This window comes from Mus pahari, chromosome 6 (assembly GCF_900095145.1).
Source record: "Mus pahari chromosome 6, PAHARI_EIJ_v1.1, whole genome shotgun sequence".
In the NCBI taxonomy this organism is placed as follows: domain Eukaryota; kingdom Metazoa; phylum Chordata; class Mammalia; order Rodentia; family Muridae; genus Mus; species Mus pahari.
In genome coordinates this window covers 80,632,362-80,656,246 of record NC_034595.1, presented here as the reverse complement: position 1 = coordinate 80,656,246, position 23,885 = coordinate 80,632,362, and the positions used below count along the sequence as shown (strand labels likewise).

General features: G+C 49.1%; 2 protein-coding genes across 5 annotated transcripts; one reads left to right on the top strand and one right to left on the bottom strand.

The window, feature by feature from the left end:
* Positions 1-208: 208 nt before the first annotated feature.
* Tmem234 (transmembrane protein 234) lies at positions 209-6,317 on the bottom strand. 4 transcript variants are annotated; one of them, XM_029540081.1, is made up of 6 exons: positions 6,265-6,295; positions 5,847-5,998; positions 4,328-4,394; positions 3,523-3,585; positions 888-980; positions 209-621 (listed from the first exon to the last, which is right to left on the bottom strand). In XM_029540081.1, exons 1-6 carry the CDS (start codon positions 6,278-6,280, stop codon positions 527-529), a joined length of 486 nt encoding a protein of 161 aa, XP_029395941.1. In that variant the 5' UTR covers positions 6,281-6,295; the 3' UTR covers positions 209-526. The 4 variants fall into 4 exon arrangements, with proteins under 4 accessions (XP_029395941.1, XP_029395943.1, XP_021056651.1 ...); XM_029540083.1 differs by having other exon boundaries at positions 209-618; XM_021200992.2 differs by lacking the exon at positions 3,523-3,585 and having other exon boundaries at positions 6,265-6,317.
* Positions 6,318-6,349: 32 nt separating this feature from the next.
* Eif3i (eukaryotic translation initiation factor 3 subunit I) lies at positions 6,350-14,193 on the top strand. The gene is made up of 11 exons (XM_021200177.2): positions 6,350-6,402; positions 6,495-6,587; positions 7,948-8,035; positions 9,392-9,457; positions 10,951-11,100; positions 11,177-11,304; positions 12,538-12,648; positions 12,755-12,844; positions 13,099-13,172; positions 13,812-13,904; positions 14,030-14,193. The coding sequence occupies exons 1-11, from the start codon at positions 6,400-6,402 to the stop codon at positions 14,109-14,111; spliced, it is 978 nt and encodes a 325-aa protein (XP_021055836.1). The 5' UTR covers positions 6,350-6,399; the 3' UTR covers positions 14,112-14,193.
* Positions 14,194-23,885: the final 9,692 nt, after the last annotated feature.

Genomic DNA, 23,885 nt, shown 5'->3' with positions numbered 1-23,885 from the left:
TAACGGAGGTGCTGTGTGGATGCTGACAGTCTAGAGCAGGTAACGCAGACTGGGGGACAGCGGCCTGAGATGGCGGCTGAGGGTAGCTGTACAGTCTCCAGTGCTAAATCCTTTTAATGCTTTTCTTCTTTTTGGTTTTCCAGGACAGGGTTTCTCTGTGTAGCCCTGGCTGTCCTGGAACTTGCTCTGTAGACCAGGCTGGCCTCAAACTCACAAAGACCCATCAGCCTCTGCCTCCTGAGTGATTACTGGAGTATCCCACCATGCCTGGCTCCAGTGCTAAATCCCAACAGTGGAACCCACTGAAGTTTACAAAGCCTTTCCAGTGCTGTCCTTTGTCTTGTTTGGTTTTTTGAGGCAGGGTTTCTGTGTAGTCTTGGCACTCTGAGAGTGCATTTCTTATCGTGACCCCTGAGGTAGATGCGATCTGAGAGATGAGAGAGGCAAGCTGGTGTATCATTCTGCCTACACCTCGGTGCCCAGCATCCACTGAGCACAGCAGAGCTGAAGGTCGGGGTTGGCCCACTCAGGAGGGCGACGGTTGGCCCTGGGTCTTGATCACCGAGCTTGTGATGCACACTGTAATCCCTGTGATGGTGAGCACCATGCCAGCCACTGCTTCTGAAATAAAGAACCCATCAAGGGGTTGGGGTCAGTGGGGCCAAGGAAGAAGACAAGATGGCGACCCCCGGTCCTGGTTCTCATCCCAGCCCCTGCCCGCAGATTGCTCAGGGAAAGGAGACTGAGGGCCACAGGCAAGCAGGAGAGCTGTGGTAGAACAAAGGGCAACATGAGGGAAGGCCTCTCCTCACCCACCCATGGGAGATAGAATCGGGAAAATGTTCACGTATGCCAAGGCCCAAGTGACATGCAGCCACTCAACTTACCTTTCCCACCAATATCTTCTCCAAGGACCTTCCCCACAATCAGTGTGAAGACAATGGCCAGAGAGTTGCAGATGGGCACAGCTAACGTCAGATCTGAGCAGTCAGAACAAGAAAAATTCCTAGAATGTCTTTCTCAGGATAAAATATTTGCAATATGCCCTCTTCCCTCTCCACTTCATCACGGTTGTTCACAAGACAGTCACAGTGACACTTTTTTTTTTTTTTTTTTGGTTTTCCAAGACAGGGTTTTTCTGTGAAGTCCTGGCTGTCCTGGAACTCACTCTGTAGACCAGGCTGGCTTTGAACTCAGAAATCCTCCTGCCTCTGCCTCCCAAGTACTGGGATTAAAGGTGTGCGCCACCATGCCCGGCATAGTGACACATTTTTAATTCGATCGCTCTGGAAGCAGAAGCAGGCAGATGCCCGAGTTCATGGCCAGCCTGTCTTCCTCAGGAATTCCAGGACAGCTGGGGCTACATACATTCTATCTGGAAAAGAAATAAAACTAGGGCCCATGAAGCAGATGCTGAGAAACACAGCTGCAGTCCCAGGCGCCAGGGAGCTGAGGCAGGAAGAACAAGGGCAGCCTGGGCCACACAGCAGGGACACTAAAGGAGGGCAGATACTGGGGACACTTGGTCAGAAAGAGCCTGCTTTGGAAGCACAGAGACTGGTGTCTGGGTCCCCGCAGCACTTGTGTGGAGGCTGGGGAAGGGGGGGTGGACTGCAGAGATCAGGAGTCTTGGGGAGAGACTGAGTCAGACAAGGTGCTTGGAAGTCTCAGCTCTGACTCGGGTTTCTTTCTTTACACAGGCTTCACAGAACAGACAGACACTGATTATCCAGGAAGTACAGATTATGTGTTTGAGTTTTTCATTACATGTCCAGGGTAACAAGTTCAGTCACAACTAGAAAATACAAACAGTTGCCAGGCAGTGGTGGCGCACGCCTTTAATCCCAGCACTCAGGGGGGCGGAGGCAGGTGGATTTCTGAGTTCGAGGCCAGCCTGGTCTACAGAGTGAGTTCCAGGACAGCCAGGGCTACACAGAAAAACCCTGACTTGAAAAGACAAAATGAGAGAGGGGGGGGAGGGAGAGAGGGAGAGAGAGAGAACACCTATAGAATGCCTCCTCTCCTCAAAGCAAACCTGTTTGTGTGACAGCCTCCTGTAGGCTTTAAGTATTTACAATTGTAAAGCATTATAGCCAAACAGAAAATGTCTGAACTGGTCTTTTCATGAATAGCAAATACTAATACCTAACTTCTTTTATTATATCGTTTCACCATCTACGTTATAAAGTAGAAAAAGCTTATTCAATCTGTTTATGGAATTCTGGTCCTCCCTATTTTAAACGACATTTTCAGAGAACTCTAAGAAGATTGTAACTCATTCTCCTGGCCAGTCAGAGCCTGTCAGTTGTTGCCTTTTCCAGTTAATATGGCTGAGCCACATAGAGAATGGGCTCATTTCCACAGAAGTGACTGGAGCAAGGCTCAGGGCTTCCTCAGGACTCCACATCAACACCTGACCTCTGATGTCTGACACCAGCCTCACTGTTTGCTTCCTTTTTTTCTCCCCATGAGTTAATTTATTCACTTTACATCCCTATTGCTGCCCCGCCCCTTCCTCCTTCCCTTTTCCTCTAAGAGGGAGGAGTCCCACCTCAGTATCCTCCCTCCGTAGCACATCAAGTCTTTGTAGGGCTGATCCCTAACACTGAAAGACAAAAGCTTCATAAACAAGCTGGGCAGTGGTGGCTCACATTTTTGATCCCAGATCTTGGGAGGCAGAGGCAGGCAGATCCCTGAGTTTGAAGACAAACTGGTCTATAAAGTGAGTTCCAGGACAGTCTGGGCTACACAGAGGAACTGCCTCAAAATACCAAATATAAACAAATAATCAAATAACTTAAAAATTAAAAACGTCATAACAATGCCACCACATGATTAGTTCCGCAGTCTTCCTCAGCAGTAACTGCATTAGGCCCTAGGCTTGAAACCTGGAATACCAACACCATGTGAAGGGCAAAGGACAATTAGCAAGCACAGCCTCTCCTTTCTGACCTTGTAGTTCTAGGGATCAGAGTCTAGACATCAGGTAGGTGCTGTTACCTGTGGAGCCCTCTCCCTTTAGTTGTATAGGACAGACCCTCTGGGGGCTGGTGAGATGGCTCAGTGGTTAAGAGCGCCGACTGCTCTTCCAAAGGTCCTGAGTTCAAATCCCAGCAACCACATGGTAGCTCACAACCATCCTTAACAAGATCTGTCGCCCTCTTCTGGAGTGTCTGAAGACAGCTACAGTGTACTTACATATAATAAATAAGTAAATATTTTAAAAAAAAAAAAAAAAAAAAAGACAGACCCTCAAGTATCCCAGGCTGCTCCGACTAAACTTGCTATTAGCTGAGGGTGGCCCTAAGCTCGCAATCCTCCCGCCTCTACCTTCTAAGGACCAGGATGACAGCCATTAAACAGCATGAGGGTTTTCCAGGCGCTGGGCTAGAGCCCAGGGCTTCATGCATGCTGGGTAAGCACTCTATCAAATGAGCTGCATCCCAGCCTAGCAATCACAGTCTTATGGATACGGATTCTCCGCAGCTGACTCTCAGGTACCAGAGCTGGAGGCCATCTCACCAGGTTCTTTCCTCCCCTTGGGCCTCTCGTCGCTAGGATAGGCAAAATACAGCAAGGAGACTTCTGCAAAAGGTCAAGGGCAAAACTCTAAGTGGTGGGATAGAGTTCCTTGTTAAGTTTTTTTGAGACAGCCTGGCCTAGAACTAAGTGTCCCAGGACACATTACCTATCCCAGAACGTCCATGACCTTGTGGCTCTATTCCTGCCTTTGCCCTTAACCTCTGAGTGCTGGGTGATAGGTATGAGACACCAGACCCAGCTTATAACCAATAACATGCAGCTCGGGGGAGGGGGGAGGAAAGGGAGAGGGGGAAAGAGGGGGAGAGCGAAAAGGGGGGGGAGAGAGAGAGAGAAAAGAGAGAGCGCGCACTTATACCGGGAAAGGGTTTTGTTTTTTGTTTTTTTGTTTGTTTAAACTTATTCATGTATGAGTATCCTGTCTGCATAACAGGATAGCACAAGGAGAGCCTACTCCTAAAAACTGTCCTCTGACCAACATACACTGACACGTGAGCACACACAAAATAAATCTAATAAAAAATGGAAACAACCATCAAACACACAGTCAAAGTCTCAGGAAAACCCCTCCTCCCAGATAGTAAAGGAAATCAGCACTTAGGGGACCACAATGGACCTCCTCCTGCTGCTGCTGCCGCTGCTGCCCAAATACCTCTCCTCACTGCCCCTGTGACCCACCGAAGGACCAGAAACCGGTGTTCTCCCTCATTGACAGATGCAAGGTGTTTCAGGTTCCCTTTGTAAACCATGGCCTCCACCCCAGAGAAGACCCGAGCCAGAGACGCACCTGTTGATGCCAAGGTCAAGTAGTAAAGAAGGGATCCACTCTGATTGAGGAGAAAGGGCATCAGGTACTAGAGAGAGGAGAGACCTGTCAGCGACTGCCTGCATGTGCAAGGTCTTCCTGGTTCTCAACCTTCCTAATGCTGCCACCCTTTAATTCAGTTCCTCATGTTGTGGGGACCCCCAACCATAAAATGATTTTGACTGCCATTTCATAATTGTAATTGTACTAACGCTATGAACTGTAATGTAAATATCTGATATCCAGGAAATCGGGGGTCAGACCCCTTTCCAGTTGTTACCCAGTTTGAGAGCCCCTGTTCTGGCTTATGCCTTTCCCACAGGGGTTGGCATGGTTACAAATGCTCACTGAACGCTCATGTGTTTGAGGACCCCTTAGAGCAAACAGAGAAACGCATTCAACGTACTCTATTGCCTTAAATGCCCTCTTACTCGTTGTCGTGGCCAGTTCTCATCATCCCTGTAGGTATAAGGCCTTGAGTGACAATGTCACCCCTTCTAAGTAGTCCACGCCATGGCCTCCAGCTCCATCTCTCTGCACAGAATTCACACACTACTATATTTATACCTCTCTCCTTTCCCCTAACCCTCAGAGTAGGGTATAACGAGCTAGCTTACATCGAAAGCCATGGGTCGTAGGCAGCTCTCGACCGACAGCTTTCCTTATGTTCTACCCCAGGGCAAGTTGAGCCGAAAGAAAGCTCAACTTGGTGACAACGACATTAAGAGTCGTCCTGGCCGGGTGTGGTGGCACACACCTTTAATCCCAGCGCTCAGGAGGCAGAGGCAGACGGATTTCTGAGTTCGAGGCTAGCCTGTTCTACAAAGTGAGTTCCAGGATAGCCAGGGCTATACAGAGAAACCCTGTCTCGAAAAACCAAAAAAAAGGGCTGGTGAGATGGCTCAGTGGGTAAGAGCACCCGACTGCTCTTCCGAAGGTCCAGAGTTCAAATCCCAGCAACTACATGGTGGCTCACAACCATCCGTAACAAGATCTGACTCCCTCTTCTGGAGTGTCTGAAGACAGCTACAGTGTACTTACATATAATAAATAAATAAATCTTTAAAAAAAAAAAAAAAAAAAAGAGTCTTCCTGGAGCCGGGCAGTGGTGGCGCCTTTAATTCCAGCATTCGGGAGTCAGATGCAGGCGGATTTCTGAGTTCGAGGCTAGCGAGTTCAGGATAGCTAGGGGTACACAGAGAAACCCTGTCTCCAAAAACAAACAAACAAAAAAAAAAAGAAAAAAAGTCATAGATTGAACATGTACCCTGTACTAGGCCCAATGCTAAGTGTTTTATATGTCTTACTTCAGTTCTTATATCAGCCCTATACAAGGATTATCATTAAAATTTCCATTTTACGGATGATGAAACTGCGACTCACAGAGGATAAATGACTCTTCCGGGAACTTCTAGTGAGTAAGACATGGGCTGGGAATACGGCCGACCAACGATCAAACTCTCAGGGGCTCGTCCGAGGGAGCTTGTCGCCACAGACGCACCTCGGTATTCAAGAAGAGGGTCTTCATCTCCTGCAACAGCTGCCGGGCCCACGTCCGCTCACGCACTTGCTGCAGGCCGGAGGAGGCTCGCTTCAGCAGCGGCTGCGTGCCACCCCACAGTGCGGCCACCAGCACCAGAGCAAGCACCTGCCCTGAAAGCAAAGGGTCAGAAAGTCACCCGGGTCCCTCCCCGGCCTCCTGCAGCCCGCCGCCCCGGCTCCATTACCTCCCGCCCTCTTCCCGCCGGGCTGCGATCGGTCGGGAGGACCCGGCCGGAGGGCGGCCGAAGTGAGACCGGGAGACCAGGGTGTGTGGTTCAGCCTTCCCGGGGCTCGGGGATGCCAGGAGACTGAGAACAGAGTCCCCGAGCCGGAGTCGCAGCCCGCAGAGGGACTGAGGGGCGGGGTCGGCTACCCACCCCAGGACGCCGCCATGGAAACGCCGGGCCCTTGTACTTCCGGGAGTGAGAGGGCGGAGCCTCCGCATCCGGAAGTCGTCCCTAGTCTTTTTCCGGTCCCACTCACATTGCCTCTCTCCTCGCGTCACCGCCGGGATGGTGAGTTCCAGGCGCGGCGTGCTGCCGTCGGGGGGCCTCAGTGGGCATGGGACGGGGTTCCCGGCACTGACACCCCGGTTCTGTCCCCACAGAAACCCATCCTGCTGCAGGGCCATGAGCGGTCCATCACGCAGATCAAGTATAACCGCGAAGGAGACCTCCTCTTCACTGTGGCCAAAGACCCTGTGAGCGACTGCGGGCGGGCGGCCGGGGCGCCGGGGGCGGGGGGGCCCGGGGCGGGGGGCCCGGAGGGAGCGAGTTCGCGCCTCCCGGACTGCGGGTGGACAAGGTTTGCTGCCTCCCGGAGGGAAATTTCTCTGAAAAGTAGCGAAAACCAACCCATACCGGGGTAGGTTAGCGACAGCATTCGGCCAGGGAAATCTGGAAGAAGTTGATGGGTGAAAGGAAAGGGTACCTACCCAGGGAGAAGAGAATTAGGAGACTGGAAGGAAGCCCAGGGACAGGACAGGGTGAACTGCTTGGCTTAGTCTGTTCAATCCCACTTTCCCCTGGGTACTGTCTTTTGAGGCATTGGCACTGGAGGCAGTAAACTGATGGTTAGCAGTGGAGCGTGAAGTCAGAGCTTGATATGAGCCCTAACTCGCAGTGTGACTTTGAACATGACATTTAACCTTTCTATAAACCACAGTTTTCCCTTTTGGTAAAACGTGGAGACTTGAGCTCCCTCAGCAGAGTGAGATCATTCCCGTAAATAGTTTTGCACTGTACCTGATGCATGTTAGTCACTTACATTTTAAGTTTTATAGACATGGTTTTATTGGAGCTTCACAGCTGCCCTTTGACAGGAGTTGGGTATCTGTCCAAGCTGGCCGGCACACCTCTCCATCCTCCTGCCTCAGCCTCGGGCTTGGGAATACAAGTGTATGCTACCACACACAGCTCCTCCCAGTCCTTTTTTTTTTTTTTTTTAATGTTTGTGTGTGTAATGATTTTGTTTATTTTATGTGTATGGGTGCTTTGCAGCATTGTATGTCTACATAGCATGTGAGTGCCTGGTGCCTGTGAAGGCCAGAAGAGTGTATCAAATCTGGATCTGCAGATATAGATTGTTGTAAGCCATCATGTGGGTGTTGGGAATCGAACCCAAGTCATCTGGAGGAGCAGCCAGTCCTCTTTAAGCTCTGAGCCATCTCTCCAGCTCTCCTAGCCATTTAAAGGAAAGAAACTCTGTATTTTAACATCACACACTAAGCTAGTCTCAAAGCAGTGAAGCCCATACATCCTTACTGTCACCTGGAGTCAATTGAAAAACCGAAAGGTTTTTTTAAGCTACAACCCAACTTGGCCTTTGACTCTTCTGAATCGAGACAAAAGCATTTGAGGATGTTTTTGCAGGCCTGGCTCTCCTGCTGCTTATGTTAGGGAAGGAGGAGAACGCAGGAGCTGACCGTTTCTATCAGCTCTTCACTAGTAAATGAGCAGAAGGCAGACTTGGCTTGGCTAGAGCCTGCAGAGGGTTTGTAGTGCAAGCTAAGCTATTGATTTTTCTGGGATGTGACCGTCCTGTCATTTTACTCTTTCCAGATCGTCAACGTGTGGTACTCTGTCAATGGCGAGAGGCTAGGCACCTACATGGGCCACACCGGAGCTGTGTGGTGTGTGGATGCTGACTGTATCCTTTTGGCCATGGGTCAGCCAGCCTTGGAGATGCTGACTTTGGTGTGCTGTGGGGGTCTGGAGAAAAACACTCCCTACTCGCAGCTGCTTCTTCCTTCGGGAAAGTAGGGCAGGTTCAAGTTTGGGACATTCTGAGGTAAAAGTGAGAGAGGCTCTTTGGGACTGATGTGGGAGATGCTCTGATGGCTTCCAAGAGGATATGGGCTGGTGGACTATATTTTCATTTGTGTGTGTGTATATATGTGTACATGGTGAGTCTGTGTGCACAGGGACAGGGACAAATGGAGGCCATGAGTCAGCATCAGGTCTTGTCTTAAGTCGTTCTTCAACCTTTTTTTTTTTTTAATCCTTTTTATCGTTTTTCTTTTCCCTACAGATTAGTTTTATTTGCATGGGTATTTTGCCTACATATGTGTCTGTGTACCTTGTGTGTACATTACTAGCCATTTTCCTTTAAAGGACAGAGGGCAGCAGATCCCTTAGAACAGGAGCTATAAATGGTTGTGAGCCATTATGTGGGTGCTGGGGGAACCTAACCTAGGTCTTCTGGAAGAGCAGCCAGTGCTCTAACCAGTGAGCCATCTTTCCCAGCTTGCTTTCTTTGTTTGGGGGGTTATGTGAGTACACTGTAACTATCTTCAGACACACCAGAAAAGGACATCAGATCCCATTACTAATGATTGTGAGCCACCATGTGGTTGGTAGGATTTGAACTCAGGACCTTTGGAAAAAGGGTCAGCATTCTTAACCGCCGAGCCATCTCTCTATCCCCTGTTTTTTTGGTTTTCAAGACATTGTCTCACTATGGTAGCGTTAGCTGTCTGGAACTCTCTGTAGACCAGGTAGGTCTTAAGAGATCCACCTGTCTCTGCTTCCCAAGTGTGGGATCAAATTCGCTACCACTGCCTGGCTCCAACTTGTGGGTTGTTTTTTTTTTTGAGATGAAAACAAAAACAACTTCTTATTGAGTCTGTAGCTTCGTGATTTGGCTAGCCAGTCACTGAACTTCCTGTCTTCATCTCTCAGCACTTGAATTACAGCCACACCAGAGTCTCTGTGAGGGCGTCGGGGATCTGAACTGAGGTCCTCAGATTTGCACACAGAGCATTTTACCCATTGGACTGTCTCCCTAGGCCCCGTCATTCTGCATCTAGGAGTGATTTGCCTAGTGTATGTAGGTGTGCCTAGTGCCCTTGGAAGCCACAAGTGGGCATTGGATCCCCTTGGACTGGAGTTGGGACTCACCATGTGAGGGCTGGGATTCTAACTTGGGTCCTCTGGGAGAGCAGCCAGTGCCCTAACCACTGAGCATCTCTCCAGCCCTGGTCATATTTCTTAACACCTTCCCCAGGGGACACCAAGCATGTCCTTACTGGCTCAGCTGACAACAGCTGTCGACTCTGGGACTGTGAAACAGGTAAGCCTGGGCCACTCACTTTCTTAGCCAAAGTGTGTCGACTACAGTGTGCCTGTCTAAGCAAGCATGTTCTGAGAACTAGAGCTAAGTTCACAGATGGTTTCCAGTCTAGAGAGTGAGCGATAACAAACAGAGCAGCAAGGAACTTAAGATAAAAAGCCATGTTCAAGGAAGGCCAGAAGGGGCAGTGGATGTCCTGGAGTGGAGATGAGTCGCCTCTCTCAAGGTGACTGTCCCTTGAGCTGCAGCTTTCCTGGGCAACAACATGCACAAGTGGGGATGAAAGCAAGTCATGTCCAGGAGCTGGGCAAGCTGGGTAGCGGTGGCGCACCTCATCCCAGCTCTAGAGAGGTGGAGGCGGGGCATCTACACCGAGAAACTCCTGGAGATCCAAAAGCCATGTGTGTAAGATAAAAGCAAAAACACCAACTAAGTTCTTATTAAGTAGAATTAAGTTATTTTAAGATTCGCATATTTTATGTATATGGATGCTTTGTCTGCCTGTATGTGAGCAGACCAGAAGAGGGCTTTGGATCCCATAGGACCACAGTTATAGATAGACAGCTGTAAGCTGCCTATGGGTGCTGGGAATTGAATGCAGGACCCCAGAAGAGCAGCCAGCACTGTGAACTGCTACACTGTCTCTCCAGCACAAGGCCTCTCTTTTTTTTTTTTTTTTTGTTGTTGTTGTTTTTTTAATTTTACATGTATATGTTGTTTAGCCTACACGTGGATCTTGTGTACCATGTATGTATAGTGCCCATGGCGTCCAAAGGAAGGCATCAGATCTGACTGGAGTTACAGAAAGCTGTGAGCCACCTGTTGGTGCAGCACATTAAATGTGCGTCCTCTGTAAGAATAGCCTGTGCTCTTAGTCACTGAGCCATCTCTCCAGTCTAGGCTTAAAGGTTTTGTTTTGTATTTATTTATTTATTTATTTATTTATTTATTTATTTATTTATTTATAGGCAGGGTTTCTCTGTGTAGTCCTGGCTGTCCTAGAACTCACTCTGTAGACCAGGCTGGCCTCGAACTCAAATCCTCCTGCCTCTGCCTCCCAAGTGCTGGGATTAAAGGTGTGGGATACCAATACCCATCTTGGAGTAAGTTCTTAAGAGAGACCTTGCTTAGGTAAGCTTGGCACACTGAGGTGTTTGATGGGCAGGGAAAAGCAAGGCCTGAGCAGAGGAGCGGATGGAAAGGGAGGGGCTTAGATCATTCTGGCTGCCGAATGATTGATTGCTTCTGTGCTGGGGCACTCAGGAGGCATGGAGTCTGAGGGAGACTAGTTGAGGAACGCACCGTGCATAGAGCAGGACTCGTGGGGAAGCAAGCACTCCTTCAAGGACTGGGAGGACAGCGGAGAACGGCAGTGGGCAGGAGAGTGCTGACCTTCCATCTCAGAGAAGGAACAGTGAGACTTAGTGACTGAGTGTGACAGGTCCACCCTGTGATAGCATTAGACCAGAGTGACCCAGACTGTGTTTCTCCAGGGAAGCAGCTGGCCCTACTCAAGACCAACTCAGCTGTCCGGACCTGTGGCTTTGACTTTGGGGGCAACATCATCATGTTCTCCACAGACAAGCAGATGGGGTATCAGTGTTTTGTGAGCTTCTTTGATCTGCGGGATCCAAGCCAGATCGGTGAGGACTGAACTGAGGGCTGAGGTAGGGGGTGTAGTTTCAGATCCCAGGGCCTGACCTCTGCCGCTCTGCACAGACAGCAACGAGCCCTACATGAAGATCCCCTGTAATGACTCCAAGATCACCAGTGCCGTCTGGGGACCCCTCGGGGAGTGCATCATAGCAGGCCACGAGAGCGGGGAGCTCAACCAGTATAGCGCCAAGGTAAGGGGCCAAGTGATGTCACCTGACACTGAGGACACATAGTAGTCACCACAGAGAAGCATTTTCCTGCCACTAGAGAGTGCTGAGTCCTATGGGAGGTTCTAGGAAAACAATTAGATACCGGCTTAAGGACATCCATGAGTCAGGATGAGTTGATGCCACAGTAGAGATTTCAGCTAAATCCAGAGTGTCTCTGTCACAAAGGAGGTGCTATGTACTTGGAGAAGTGAGTCCAGCTTCCGGGGGTTAGAGAAGATGGCTCAGTGACAGACAGCAGGGGCTACTCTTGCAGAGGAACTAGGTTCTAGCGCCCTCGTGTCAGCCCCAGCTGTCCTTAACTCCAGTTCCAGGGATTTCATCCTTCTGGCTTCTTGAGTACCAGGCATGCACATGGCAGACACATGTTTACACACGTGTCTACACACACACAGGGAGGCAAAATCATATAACACATACTAATGGATAAATCTTTTTTAAAAAAAATAAGTGCTTCCAGCAGGAAGGATAGTTTTCCATCGGCAAGAGGAATAGCGGAAGCAACGATTTGGAGATGTCTAGTGTAAGAGCGATTGCCCAGCCAAGCCTTACACCCTTAATCCCAATTCTCAGCAAGCAGAGGCAGGTGGATCTAAGTTTGAGGTCACCCTGGTCTACAGAGCCAGTTCAGGCCAGCCAGATAAGTCAAGCAAAACTTGGTCTTCAGCCGGGCATGGTAGCGTACGCCTCTAATCCCAGCACTCGGGAGGCAGAGGCAGGCGGATTTCTGAGTTCGAGGACAGCCAGGGCTACACAGAGAAACCCTGCCTCGGAAAACCAAAATAAAAATAAAAAATAAAAAAAAAAAAAAATACTTGCTGCTCTTGCCAAGGACCTGAGCTTTGTCCCAGGCACCCACATCGGGCAGGTCACAGCTACTTGTGTATGACTCTACTTCCAAGGGGATTCAAGGCTCTCCTCTCAGCTGTGGGCACAGATGCGTGTATATGCACACACAGGCACATCTACACAACTTTTTTTTTAATTAAAAACAGATGGGGCTATAGCTCAGTGATAGAACACTTGGGGTCAGTCAATCCCAGAACCAAAAATAAGGCTTGGGGGAGGGGATGGGTAAGAGATTAGATTGAAGGTAAGGAACGCAGAAAGTCAAAAGTCCAGCTGGGCTTGGGTTTCTGGGGAATGGTGGCTTGGGACTTGAGCAAGTGACTCTAACTCCTCCTCCTCCTCCTCTAGTCTGGAGAGGTGTTAGTGAATGTCAAGGAGCACTCTCGGCAGATCAATGACATCCAGCTGTCTAGAGACATGACCATGTTTGTCACTGCATCCAAGGACAACACAGCTAAGGTGAGCCTGGGTGAGGGGTCCCGTGAGCCTCACTGCCCCCCTGATGCACATCCGGCCTGTCTGACCGGTGCCCGTCACAGATTGTCCCCGTCCCTCCTCTCTCCAGCTCTTCGACTCCACGAGTCTTGAACATCAGAAGACTTTCCGAACAGAACGTCCTGTCAACTCCGCTGCTCTCTCTCCCAACTATGACCATGTAAGAAGGCCCCGCCCAGACTTCCGGCTAAAGCTGGAGTCTGGATGTCTGCCCACTCACAAGGCTGTAAATGACGGGGCAATGGTGTCAGGTAGAAGGGAACTTGTTACAGTGCTGACTGATTGGGGGCAGGAGGTCCTTGAAGCTGCTCACCCCTCCCTGACGGTCCTCCCACTCTGTGGGGAAGATGTTACAGAGGAGCAGGGACAGAGCCTGTGGGTAAGTCCTGATGCTCTGAGCTTTCTTCCCTGTAGGTGGTGCTGGGAGGTGGTCAGGAAGCCATGGATGTAACCACAACCTCCACCAGGATTGGCAAGTTTGAGGCCAGGTAAGGGGAAGGCTCTTCTACACTGAAAGTACATGCAGGCCGCCTTTCAAAGTAAACATGGCTCCTGACGCCCTAAGGACCATGGGGAATGTGACAGATGTCCAATGGAGCAGACCGGGTCATGAACTCAGCTGCACATACAGCTGGCTAAAGTGCCGGCTCGCACACCAAGTTGTGTCTCTGGTACAGGACAGTGGCCCAAGCCTGCAATACATTTCTAATCCCTCCAGAGGTGGGGATTCATGGTTCCAAGGTCATCCTTGGCCTTGCCCAACTCCTAACTGAGCTGGGCTACATGGTACCCTGTTTGTAAACAACGGCAGAAATCAAGAACTCTGGAGGGCCTGGACGACATTGTCTTTCTGTATCCAAGATTCTCAGCTGTTTAATGGGACATTACTCACCTCAGAAATGTGCATATTAAGTAAATCATGTAAGCCTTAGAACACTTCCAACTGTGGTGACTGCTGTATATAGCAGACGTTTGCCTATACTTTCATCTTATTTCTCCTTTGTCCTGATTTCTCAACTTTATTAATTCTGTTACATAAAATACTACTTCAAAAGTCTTCATTTTGTAGAATGTTCCTCGGGTGTGTTTTGGAATAACTGGGTCTCCTCGCCCCACCCCTCCTCCAGGTTCTTCCACTTGGCTTTTGAGGAAGAGTTTGGAAGAGTCAAGGGCCACTTTGGACCAATCAACAGTGTTGCCTTCCATCCTGATGGCAAGAGGTATGGCCGCATCGAAGAGACTGAGCTCTGGGGCAGTTGGGGGCGGAGGGGTCCCTGCCCATGTGTGGCAGCCCGGGTTTCCCCTCCACAGCACCAGCTGACCATCCCTGTCCATCTCTTTCCAGCTATAGCAGCGGTGGTGAAGATGGTTACGTCCGCATCCACTACTTCGACCCACAGTACTTTGAATTCGAGTTTGAGGCCTAAGGAGCTGGATCTCCATCTACAACGGGGAAACTGCTCACAGAAGGTTTTAGACTCTGAGAAATAAATTAGTTTGTTAAAAATAGTTCCTGGTCAGTCATTTTGTGCAGCCTGTCTGTTTTCCCTCTTCACTGACCATCTAGTGACTGATAATAATAATAATAATAATAAGGAATACTTTTATTATTCGGGCCTCATTTCTGTGCACCCAGACTCTACACTGGTCTGAGTTAACCTATGTTGTAGGCACCTTCATCCTAGAGGCTTAGAACAACTCTACCACATTCAACAAGTCAGCGCCTAAGGTGGGCTCAGGACCTCCCCCTACTCTCTTCCTCTTCTGTCATTTGATGGCTCAGGTGGGCATGGCCAGCACAGGAAAGGGCCTGAGGGGGAAGAGAGGTGAGGAAGCCCATCAGGGAGAGAATTTTCCTGGGGAGCAGCTGGGATTGCCTCACTGTAGGCACAGGTTCTGGGGCGCCACAGAAAGCCACGTGGCTAATGAATTGAGAGTGAGGAGTAGGTGCCTCTCGGTTTCCAGCACCCATGTTGGGCAGCTCACAACTGTCTGTAACCACACAAGCCTGGGAGCCTGGTTTAGTCCTCTAACCCACATATATTGAAGGCAAGATCAACACTTGAAAGCTATCCGCTGAACCTCCTGTGTACCGTAACATGTACACATGCACATACAACACACTGTCATATGTGTTGTGTTTTTGCCTGGTGCCTGTGAAGGCCAGAGGAGGATATCAGATCCTCTGGAATTGGAGTTACACACGGTTGTGGGTTGCCATGTGGGTGCTAGAAACCAAACCCAGGTCTTCTGCAAGAACAATACTTAGCCACTGGACTCTTCCCCCCCCCCCCCAGACTGGGTTTCTCTGTGTAGCTCTGGCTATCCTGGAACTCACTTTGTAGACCAGGCTGGCCTCGAACTCAGAAATCCGCCTGCCTCTGCCTCCTGAGTGCTAGGATTAAAGGCGTGTGCCAACACACCCGGCTTGTTTTTGGTTTTTCCAGACAGGGTTTCTCTGTGTAGCTCTGGCTGTCCTGGAACTCACTTTGTAGACCAGGCTGGCCTCGAACTCAGAAATCCGCCTGCCTCTGCCTCCCGAGTGCTGGGATTAAAGGCGTGTGCCAACACACCCGGCTTGTTTTTGGTTTTTCCAGACAGGGTTTCTCTGTGTAGCTCTGGCTGTCCTGGAACTCACTTTGTAGACCAGGCTGACCTCAAACTCAGAAATCTGCCTGCCTCTGCTTTTTAGCCTCTGAGACTTACTGCTGAATAAGCTCACCCTTTCTTACTGTTAAGTCTGGCTGGCTGGTTCAACTCAGCTATTCTGGCTCAAGCTCCTCTCCAGGTGGACTCAAACTGGCTTCTGACTGGATTGCTCTGCTTGGCCTCACACTAACTCTGGCAATCTGTTCTAATCTTCTGGCTCCTCATTCTCTGGTCCATTCTGTCCTCACCTGTGCTTCGCTTGTTCTCTCTGCAGCTTGTCTCTATACAGCTGTCCCAGTAAAACTGTCCCCTCTCACCTAGGTAGCCTTTTTCCTCTCTCTTCTCTTGAGAGCTGGGCGTATCCTATTCTGTCAGACCTTTCTCTGATTTGTCACTTTGTCTGCCATTCATTCAATTAGACACATCATTTTCTTTCTTTTTTTTTTTTTTTTTTAATATTTATTTATTATATGTAAGTACACTGTTGCTGTCTTCAGACATTCCAGAAGAGGGCGGCAGATTTCATTACAGATGGTTGTGAGCCACCATGTGGTTGCTGGGATTTGAACTCAGGACCTTTGGAAGAGCAATCAGTGCTCTTAACCACTGAGCCATCTCTCCAGTCCGACACATCATTTTCAAACATGGGTGCTTCCTTCTACAAACTAACTTTACCTTCACTGTTTGGGATGTAAGGGAGTGTCTGTATTCCAGACAGACAGATAAAAGGTGTGTGTTAAGGCTGAGCTACATCTTAACTAGAAACAGGTTTTCTCAGTAAACAACACAATCTTGGGGTTCACAGTGTGATCAAATATCCTGCAACACACTTCCTCTAACAAGGCTATACCTCCTAATCCTTTTAAATAATGCCAAGTGCTTGTGAGCAAGTATTGAAATCTCAGCCTATGGGGCCGTTCTGATTCAAACCACCACAGCCCCCGGGTGCATCCCCATCTCAGGAGTCATCACTGTTCTTGGCCGCGAGTACAGTACTTTGTGAACCATCTTTCCGGGTTTGCAGAAGTTGGAGACAATTGTCATTCTTGAGGGAAGAACATTCATTTTTCCTAAAAGAGGAATTTAAAGAACATGTGAGCCCCTGAAACAACGGGCATCTGCCTTTTCTGCTTGCCCCTGGTCCCTCTTCGGCAGAATGACCTCTCTTCACTGTTGCAGAGGAAGTGCCAAGGAAGGAGGAATAGGTGTGTATGCCCCAGCAGAGGCATCAGCAGCACCTCCCTAAATTGTACCAACCACAGGAAGCAGTAACCTAATGGCCCCCTGCAGTGCAGGAAGAGGAGAAAGCTGATTGCCTCATGTTGGCACAGACACAGGAGAAGCCACGTAGGCATAACACAGCTGTTGTGAAGGGGTAGCCAGTCTAGGGCCAGGGGAAAATGTGGGCACCAGGAAACAGGGTAGAAGGAATGGGTTGACCACTGACCTGAATCCTCTCCTTCCCAACTCTTAGAGCTCAGTCACCATCTGGCTCCAAGGACCTCTGTTTCCTAGGATACAGGATCCTCCCCCGTGGGTCCAGAACTTAACAACAGTGGCAGCTGGAGTCTTTTTTGCCCGGTGACCAGGTCAGAAATAAAATATGCCACTGGACGTGGTAGCACACATTAATCCCAGCACTCGGGAGGCAGAGGCAGGCGGATTTCTGAGTTCGAGGCCCGCCTGGTCTACAAAATGAGTTCCAAGACAGCCAGATCTTCATCTGTTCCAACCTTCCAGGAACTGCTCCACTCAAGGTCACTAGAGACTTCCTACCAGGTCCTTTAAGAGATGTTTCAAGTCAAGCAAAACTTTGTCTCAAGCCAGGCATGGGGGCGCACGCCTTTAATCCCAGCACTCGGGAAGCAGAGGCAGGCGGATTTCTGAGTCTGGTCTACAGAGTGAGTTCCAGGACAGCCAGGACTACACGGAGAAACCCTGTCTCAAAAAAAAACCAAAGAAAAAAAAAAGATGTTTCAAACCTGCTTGACACCCTCAGTGACCTCAGTCTGTCTAGGAAGAAACTTAAGTTCACAGTGAAGACCTTCCAACACCTTTGCTCTGCCCTCCTCCTCCCTCCAACCTCACAGGCATCCACCACCCAGAACCATAACAGGACAAAAGACCAGGTCCCTGCTGTTCCTCCTGATGGCATCGTTCATCCTCCTTCTAGCCACCTCCTTTTCCTTTAGGACTGGTCCTTATAAATCACCCCATTCTAAAGCGGGGGTGTGGTGGTGCACGCCTTTATTCTCAGCAACCAGAAGGCAGAGGCAGGCCAGGTGGGCCAGCCTGGTCTACAGAGTGAGTTCCAGGACAGCCAGGGCTGGGTTAGTATGCCTATTACAATGAGAAACTGTATGGAAACTACCCTCCTCACAACCACCCCCCTACAAAGGAAAAGCAAGAACTCACCCATTCCCTGGAAACCCTCAGTCGACTACAAGAAGGTGCCCTGTGCTTCATCTCCTCAGCCTGTCATGCTGGCTGTCCACCGGGGCAGCTTCTGTGCTCAATGCCAGATGAAGAAGGAAATGATGAGAGGTCAGTGTGTTTATGGGGAAGCAGTCTACTTTCTCCCAAGTACAAAACCTCCCTCAGGACTTCTCTTGGCACCAATATGACCTGAGGGCAGGGAGCAAGCACACATCTGGGCAGGCCTGGCAGCCAGAGAGGGCCTGTGATAGGAGCTCAGTTTCAGTTGAGTGTAAAGAGGCACAAACTGTTAATCCCAGCACTCGGGAGGCAGAGGCAGGTGGACCTCTGAATTCAAGGCCAGCCTGGTCTACAGAGTGAGTTCCAGGACAGCCAGGGCTACACAGAGAAACCCCCTCTCAACGAAAAAAAGAAAAGAAAAGAAAAGTAAAATGAAAGAAAAGAAAAAGAAAAACAAAACAAACAAAAAGCAAAAAGAAAAGAAAAAAAAAAAGAAAGAGAAAAGAGGGCTGGAGAGATGGATCAGAGGTTAGGAGCACTTACTGCTCTTCCAGAGGTCCTGAGTTCAATTCCCAGTAACATGATGGCTCACAACCATCTGTAATGGGGTCTGATGCCCTCTTCTGATGTGTCTAAAGACAACTACAGTGTACTCACATATGTAAAATAAATAAAATCTTTTAAAAAGAGAGAGAGAGAAAGAGAAAAGAAAACAGAGAGGTTCTTGCTTTTTCTCTTCAGGCTGAGGTGGGGGTACACAGGGTTTGGAAGTGAACACACACTCCCTGGCAGACCTTCATCCCTGCTCCTTATTCATCCAGAGGCTCTTGCAATAAAGAGCCAGTCCAGCTGCTTGCAGGCAGGGTAGGCAGTCTTGGCCTGCACCCACAGCAGTTTGCTCAGGCATGAGTAGTGAGTACCTAGACTGGTGTGTATCCCAGATGAAGCTCTAGGCTCCAAGGTGTCCCTACCAGCACAGCTCTAAGCTGGCTGACTAGAGTATAGCAGAACCTGAGGCCAGGGCCTCGGCCAGTTTTCAAGGACTCAGAGAGGTCTTAGGTCAGTCTACACACAGGAACTGGCAAAAGCCAACAGGCACAGACAGAAAGGGTATACATGTATGGGAGGGTTATGGTGGGATTGGAAAAGGACGCAGTGAGTAGACTGTGTATCTGCCCTGGGTTGACAATGGGACAAAATTTCAAGTGGAGGAGTGGAGGAGGGTGGAGTGAAGGGGACCAGGACCAAGATCAGGCAGGAATGGTTTAAAAAGGCCAATAATAAATGTCTAGGAGGGCCAGACAGTGGTGGCACATAACTTTAATCCCAACACTTGGGAGGCAGAGGCAGGTGGATTTCTGAGTTCGAGGCCAGCCTGGTCTGCACAGTGAGTTCCANGACAGCCAGGGCAATACAGAGAAACCCTGTCTTGAAAAAAAGAAAGAAAGAAAGAAAGAAAGAAAGAAAGAAAGAAAGAAAGAAAGAAAGAAAGAAAGAAGAAAAACCTAAATAAATTAAATAAATAAATAAATAAATAAATAAATGTCTGGGGTGGGGGGAGGCTAGAGAGATGACTCAGCAGTTAGGATCACTGACTGCTTTTTCAAAGATCCTAAGTTCAAATCCCAGCAACCACGTGGTGGCTCACAACCATCCGTAGTGACATCTGATGTGTCTTCTGGTGTGTCTGAAAACAGCTATAGTGTACTTACACATAATAAATAAAAAAATCTTAAAAAAATAATGTCTAGGGACCTGAGACTGGAAGCCACCTGGGGAGAGCTCGGGTATCTGTAACATGAGCCACACAGATATATTTAACCAGCATGGAGTGGTGGTGTCCGAGTCACCTGAGATACTGGAAGGCTGCGAATGGACCGATCCAGCTGCACAGATCGGGCTGTGGAGGAGGGCGCAGTCTCCGACTGTGCTGTCCCTTCACCTCCTCTTCTCCCGAATCTCAGCTTGGGGTGTGCCACCTTTTCTGGATGGAAAGAGTCAGCACCTGCAACAATGACAGCCACAGATCCACTGGGGCCCTGGCGACAGCAGCAGGTGGTGCCCAGAGCTCAGAGTTTGGCTTGGCTCAGCCATGGGCAGATCAGCTCCTGGAACTCCATTTTGCTAGCGTAACCCTGGGACCCAGCCCCAACAGACTGGTAGGGATAGGCTGGGTAGCTGGAGACACCGACTGACCGAAGCCATTCTGGAAGGGACCACACAGTTCCATACGCATTTTCTCCTAGTCCCAGGTTCTCAGGTTTTCTTAGAACCTCCACCAAGGGTCCATTCATCAAGTCTTAAATTTCATGATCAGTGCAATGGTGGTGACAATCTTGCCTAAAGCTTACCTCTGTGCTGGGTCTCTGGAGGTTCTGGATTAAAAAAAAAAAAAGTTCTGGGGTCCCGGCACCCCTCGATGACATAAAAAGAAAGAAAAATAACCATTTGTTTCCCTGTACCCTAGTGGGTGGGCTGGAAGCTGTGGGTGGGTTAACTGAGAACTGCCTTCTTTCTCCCCCACACATCTGAAGCTTGGGTGGGGGAAATCCCTTGGTCCACCTTAAAAAGCAAAAGTGTAGCTAGTGGCCCTCCCCCACTCCACAGCCATAAATCCTGCCCTTGGGCAACACCCACAGGCCTGTTCTGGCGGTGTCCAGACTTGAGGGACTCCAGCCCTTTGACTCCATCCTTATCATTAAATGTTAGTTGCCCACACGATGAAACTGGGCCACGGTTTTGGTGGAGGGACCTAAAAGGACCCATGCTCACAGAGTTTCAGTCTAGCGAGAGACATGCTTCAGCTGGCAATGACAAACCATCGGAAATTCAACTGATTTGCTAGAGGGCTCATTCAACCATTCACCCATGCACCTGCTTTTAATATATATACATGTATTTTTAGATTTAATGTGTATGAGTGTTTTGCCTAAATGTGTGTCTATACACCACATGTGTGCCTGGTGCCCATAGAGGGTCCTTGTATCTGTTGGGACTGGAGTTAGGAGGGATTGTGATCCACCAAGTGGGTCCCATGCAAGGGTGACAACTGCTCCTAACCACTGAGCCATCTCACCAGGCCCCTTTTAATATTTTTAAAATTCTTTTTTTTTTTTAGATTTATTTATTTATTTTATTTATATGAGTACACTGTGGCTGTCTTCAGACACACCAGAAGAGGGCATCAGATCCCATTACAGATGGTTGCGAGCCATCATGTGGTTGCTGGGAATTGAACTCAGGACCTCTGGAAGAGCAGCAAGTGCTCCTAACCTCTGAGTCATCTCTCCAGCCCTCTTTTCTCTTTCTTTTCTTTTTCCTTTTCTTTTTGCTTTTTGTTTGTTTGTTTTGTTTTTCTTTTTCTTTTCTTTCCTTTTACTTTTCTTTTCTTTTCTTTTTTTCTTCTTAGAGAGGGGGTTTCTCTGTGTAGCCCTGGCTGTCCTGGAACTCACTCTGTAGACCTGGCTGGCCTCGAACTCAGAAACCCGCCTGTCTCTGCCTCCCGAGTGCTGGGATTAAAGGCGAGCGCCACGACGCCCAGCAAAAATAAATTTTTAAAAAAGAGAGAGTATCAGTAAATGCTGGTGGATCTATGGAACAAGAAAAACCCTTCCACACTTTGGGTGGAAACGTAAACTGGAGGACTCACTATGGAGATCAATATGGAGGCTCCTTAGGAAACTAAAACAGGGGGCTGGAGAGATGGTTCACAAGTTAAGAGTGCTTGCTGCTCTTGCTGAGAGGACCTGGGTTCGATTCTTAGCACACACATGGCAGCTCAAAACCATCTATATGTAACTCTAGTTCCAGGAACTCCAACATCCTCTTCTGGCCTCTGTGGGCACCAGGTATGCACATGGTGCACACGCATAGATTCAGGCAAAGCACCCATATACATAAAATAAAAAAATATTAAATAACCCCAAACCTAGGGCTGGCAAGATGGCTCAGCGGGTAAGAGCACTGACGGCTCTACAGAAGGTCCTGAGTTCAAATCCCAGCAACCACATGGTGGCTCACAACCATCTGCAATGAGATCTGATGCCCTCTTCTGGTGCATCTGAAGACAGCTACAGTGTCTCTAATTATAATAATAAATAAAACTTTGGGTGGGAGCAAGCAGGGACTGAGCAAGCAGGGTTGACCTGAGCAAGCAGAGGTCCTAAAAATTCAATTCCCAACAACCACATGAAGGCTCACAACCATCAGCTACAGTGTATCCATATACAGAAAATAAAATAAATAAATCTTAAAAAAAAAAAAAAAAAAACCCTAAAGACAACCACCAGTGTCACCTAGTTATGCTATCCTGGGATTCTAAGTCAGCAGACCACACAGACAGCTGAACTTCCATCCCTTCTGATGCACAACTGTCAGGTCCTAAAGAGATGGCTAGCTCCGGTGCCTATTAGCACACCAAAATGCATGCTGGCCTCCAGGCTCCCTCAGCACAGAAAGTACCTCTTACAGAGTCCATGCTGGCATCCTGGCTGGTCCGCTCTGCTGGCCGTGTTTCTTTCCCTGCTCTGGACTTTTTCCGATGTCCCTGGCTATACTCCTTTATACCTCAATAAGAACCTTCCCTCAACCACGCCTTAGAGCGGTCACATCCACACTGTACATACTAATGTTTATTGCTGCACTTGGTACAATAGTCAAGGTATGGATCCATCCTAGAGGTTCATCAAGAGGCAAACAGATGAAGGAAACGTGGTAAATATACACAATAGGGTCTTATGTAGTTGTAAAGAGAATGAAACTGCAACATTTGCAGGAAAATCGATCAAGCTGGACATTATAATGTTAAGTGCATTGAGCCAAACGGAGGCAAACGGTACACGTTTTCTCTCCATTATGGGATCCAGAATTAAGTCCTACACGTATATAGGACATGTCAGGGTGGGAGAGGACTCGATGGAGGGGGCGAAGAGAGTAACGAAGAGTGATGGGGGGCTGGGAAGATGGCTCAGCCCCACAGGTATAAATCTGCAGCTGCTCTAGGAGAGCAGCCAAGCATGAAACAGAACACGCTGTAGCTAGGTTTGGTGCCTCACGCCTGCATGTCTGACCCTGAGGAGGCTTGGAGAGCTTGAGGCCAGCCTTGGCTACACAGGGAGACCCTGTCTAAAAGCAAAGCCGAGAACAGGCTATGAAATTCCAGACCAAGGAAACCTTCAAGATGGGGATTTGACAGATATGCAGATTAGTCTCTGCCTCATAGACTCATACTGAATCTGAAACTGGCGGCGGGGAAGCCATCTGTTTTAGCAGGCTTTCCAGGTGAGTCTGACACATGCCAGAGATGGAGGGGCATTGGCAAATATACAAAATGGCAAAGTTCACTTATGCTGCCAGAACTGAGAGTAGGGCTGGGGGAGCCAGTCACTAAGACCCTTCGGAGCATGCTCAGCCCTGGGTTTGCCCCTGCAATGCTGTGGGTGGGAGGAAGACAGGAAGTAGAAAGTGGTGCTAGGCGTGGCGGGTCCGGGACTGAATCCCAGGCCTCAGAGGCAGAGCTGGAGGATCCTATGAGGTTGAAGCCAGTTTGTGCTACAGAATAAGTTCCAGGTCAGCTCAGGGAGAGACCCTGCCTAAAAAGAGAAAAGAATTGTGATCTCAAGCGCGCGCACACACACACACACACACACACACAACACACACACAACACACACACACACACACACACACACACACACACACACACACACACACACGGAAACAAAGGACAGCTATCCTGCAGAGGAACGTGAGGAACAGCAATCCAGGCCACGCCCCCTTTCAGAGAAGCACTATTTGACCTTAGTGCTGTTTATTGGTTATTTAGGAGAATTTACCAAACTACAGATTTAGATGTGTACGTTTCTGGTTTTGTCTCCTCCTCTGCTTCCTCCCCTTCCTCCTCTTCTTCCCTCTCTTCTTCCTCCAACTCCTCCTCCTTCTTGGTTTGTTTTGTTTTTGAGTCATGGTCTCCTGTATTCCAGGCTGACTTCAAGCTGTGTAGCTGAGAAGGAACTCCAGCCCTGTCACCACACTTGTGTCCCTGTCCCCCTCCCCCCTCCTCCTCCTCTTCCTCCCTCCCCCTCCTCCTCCTCTTCCTCTCCCTCCTCCTCTTCCTC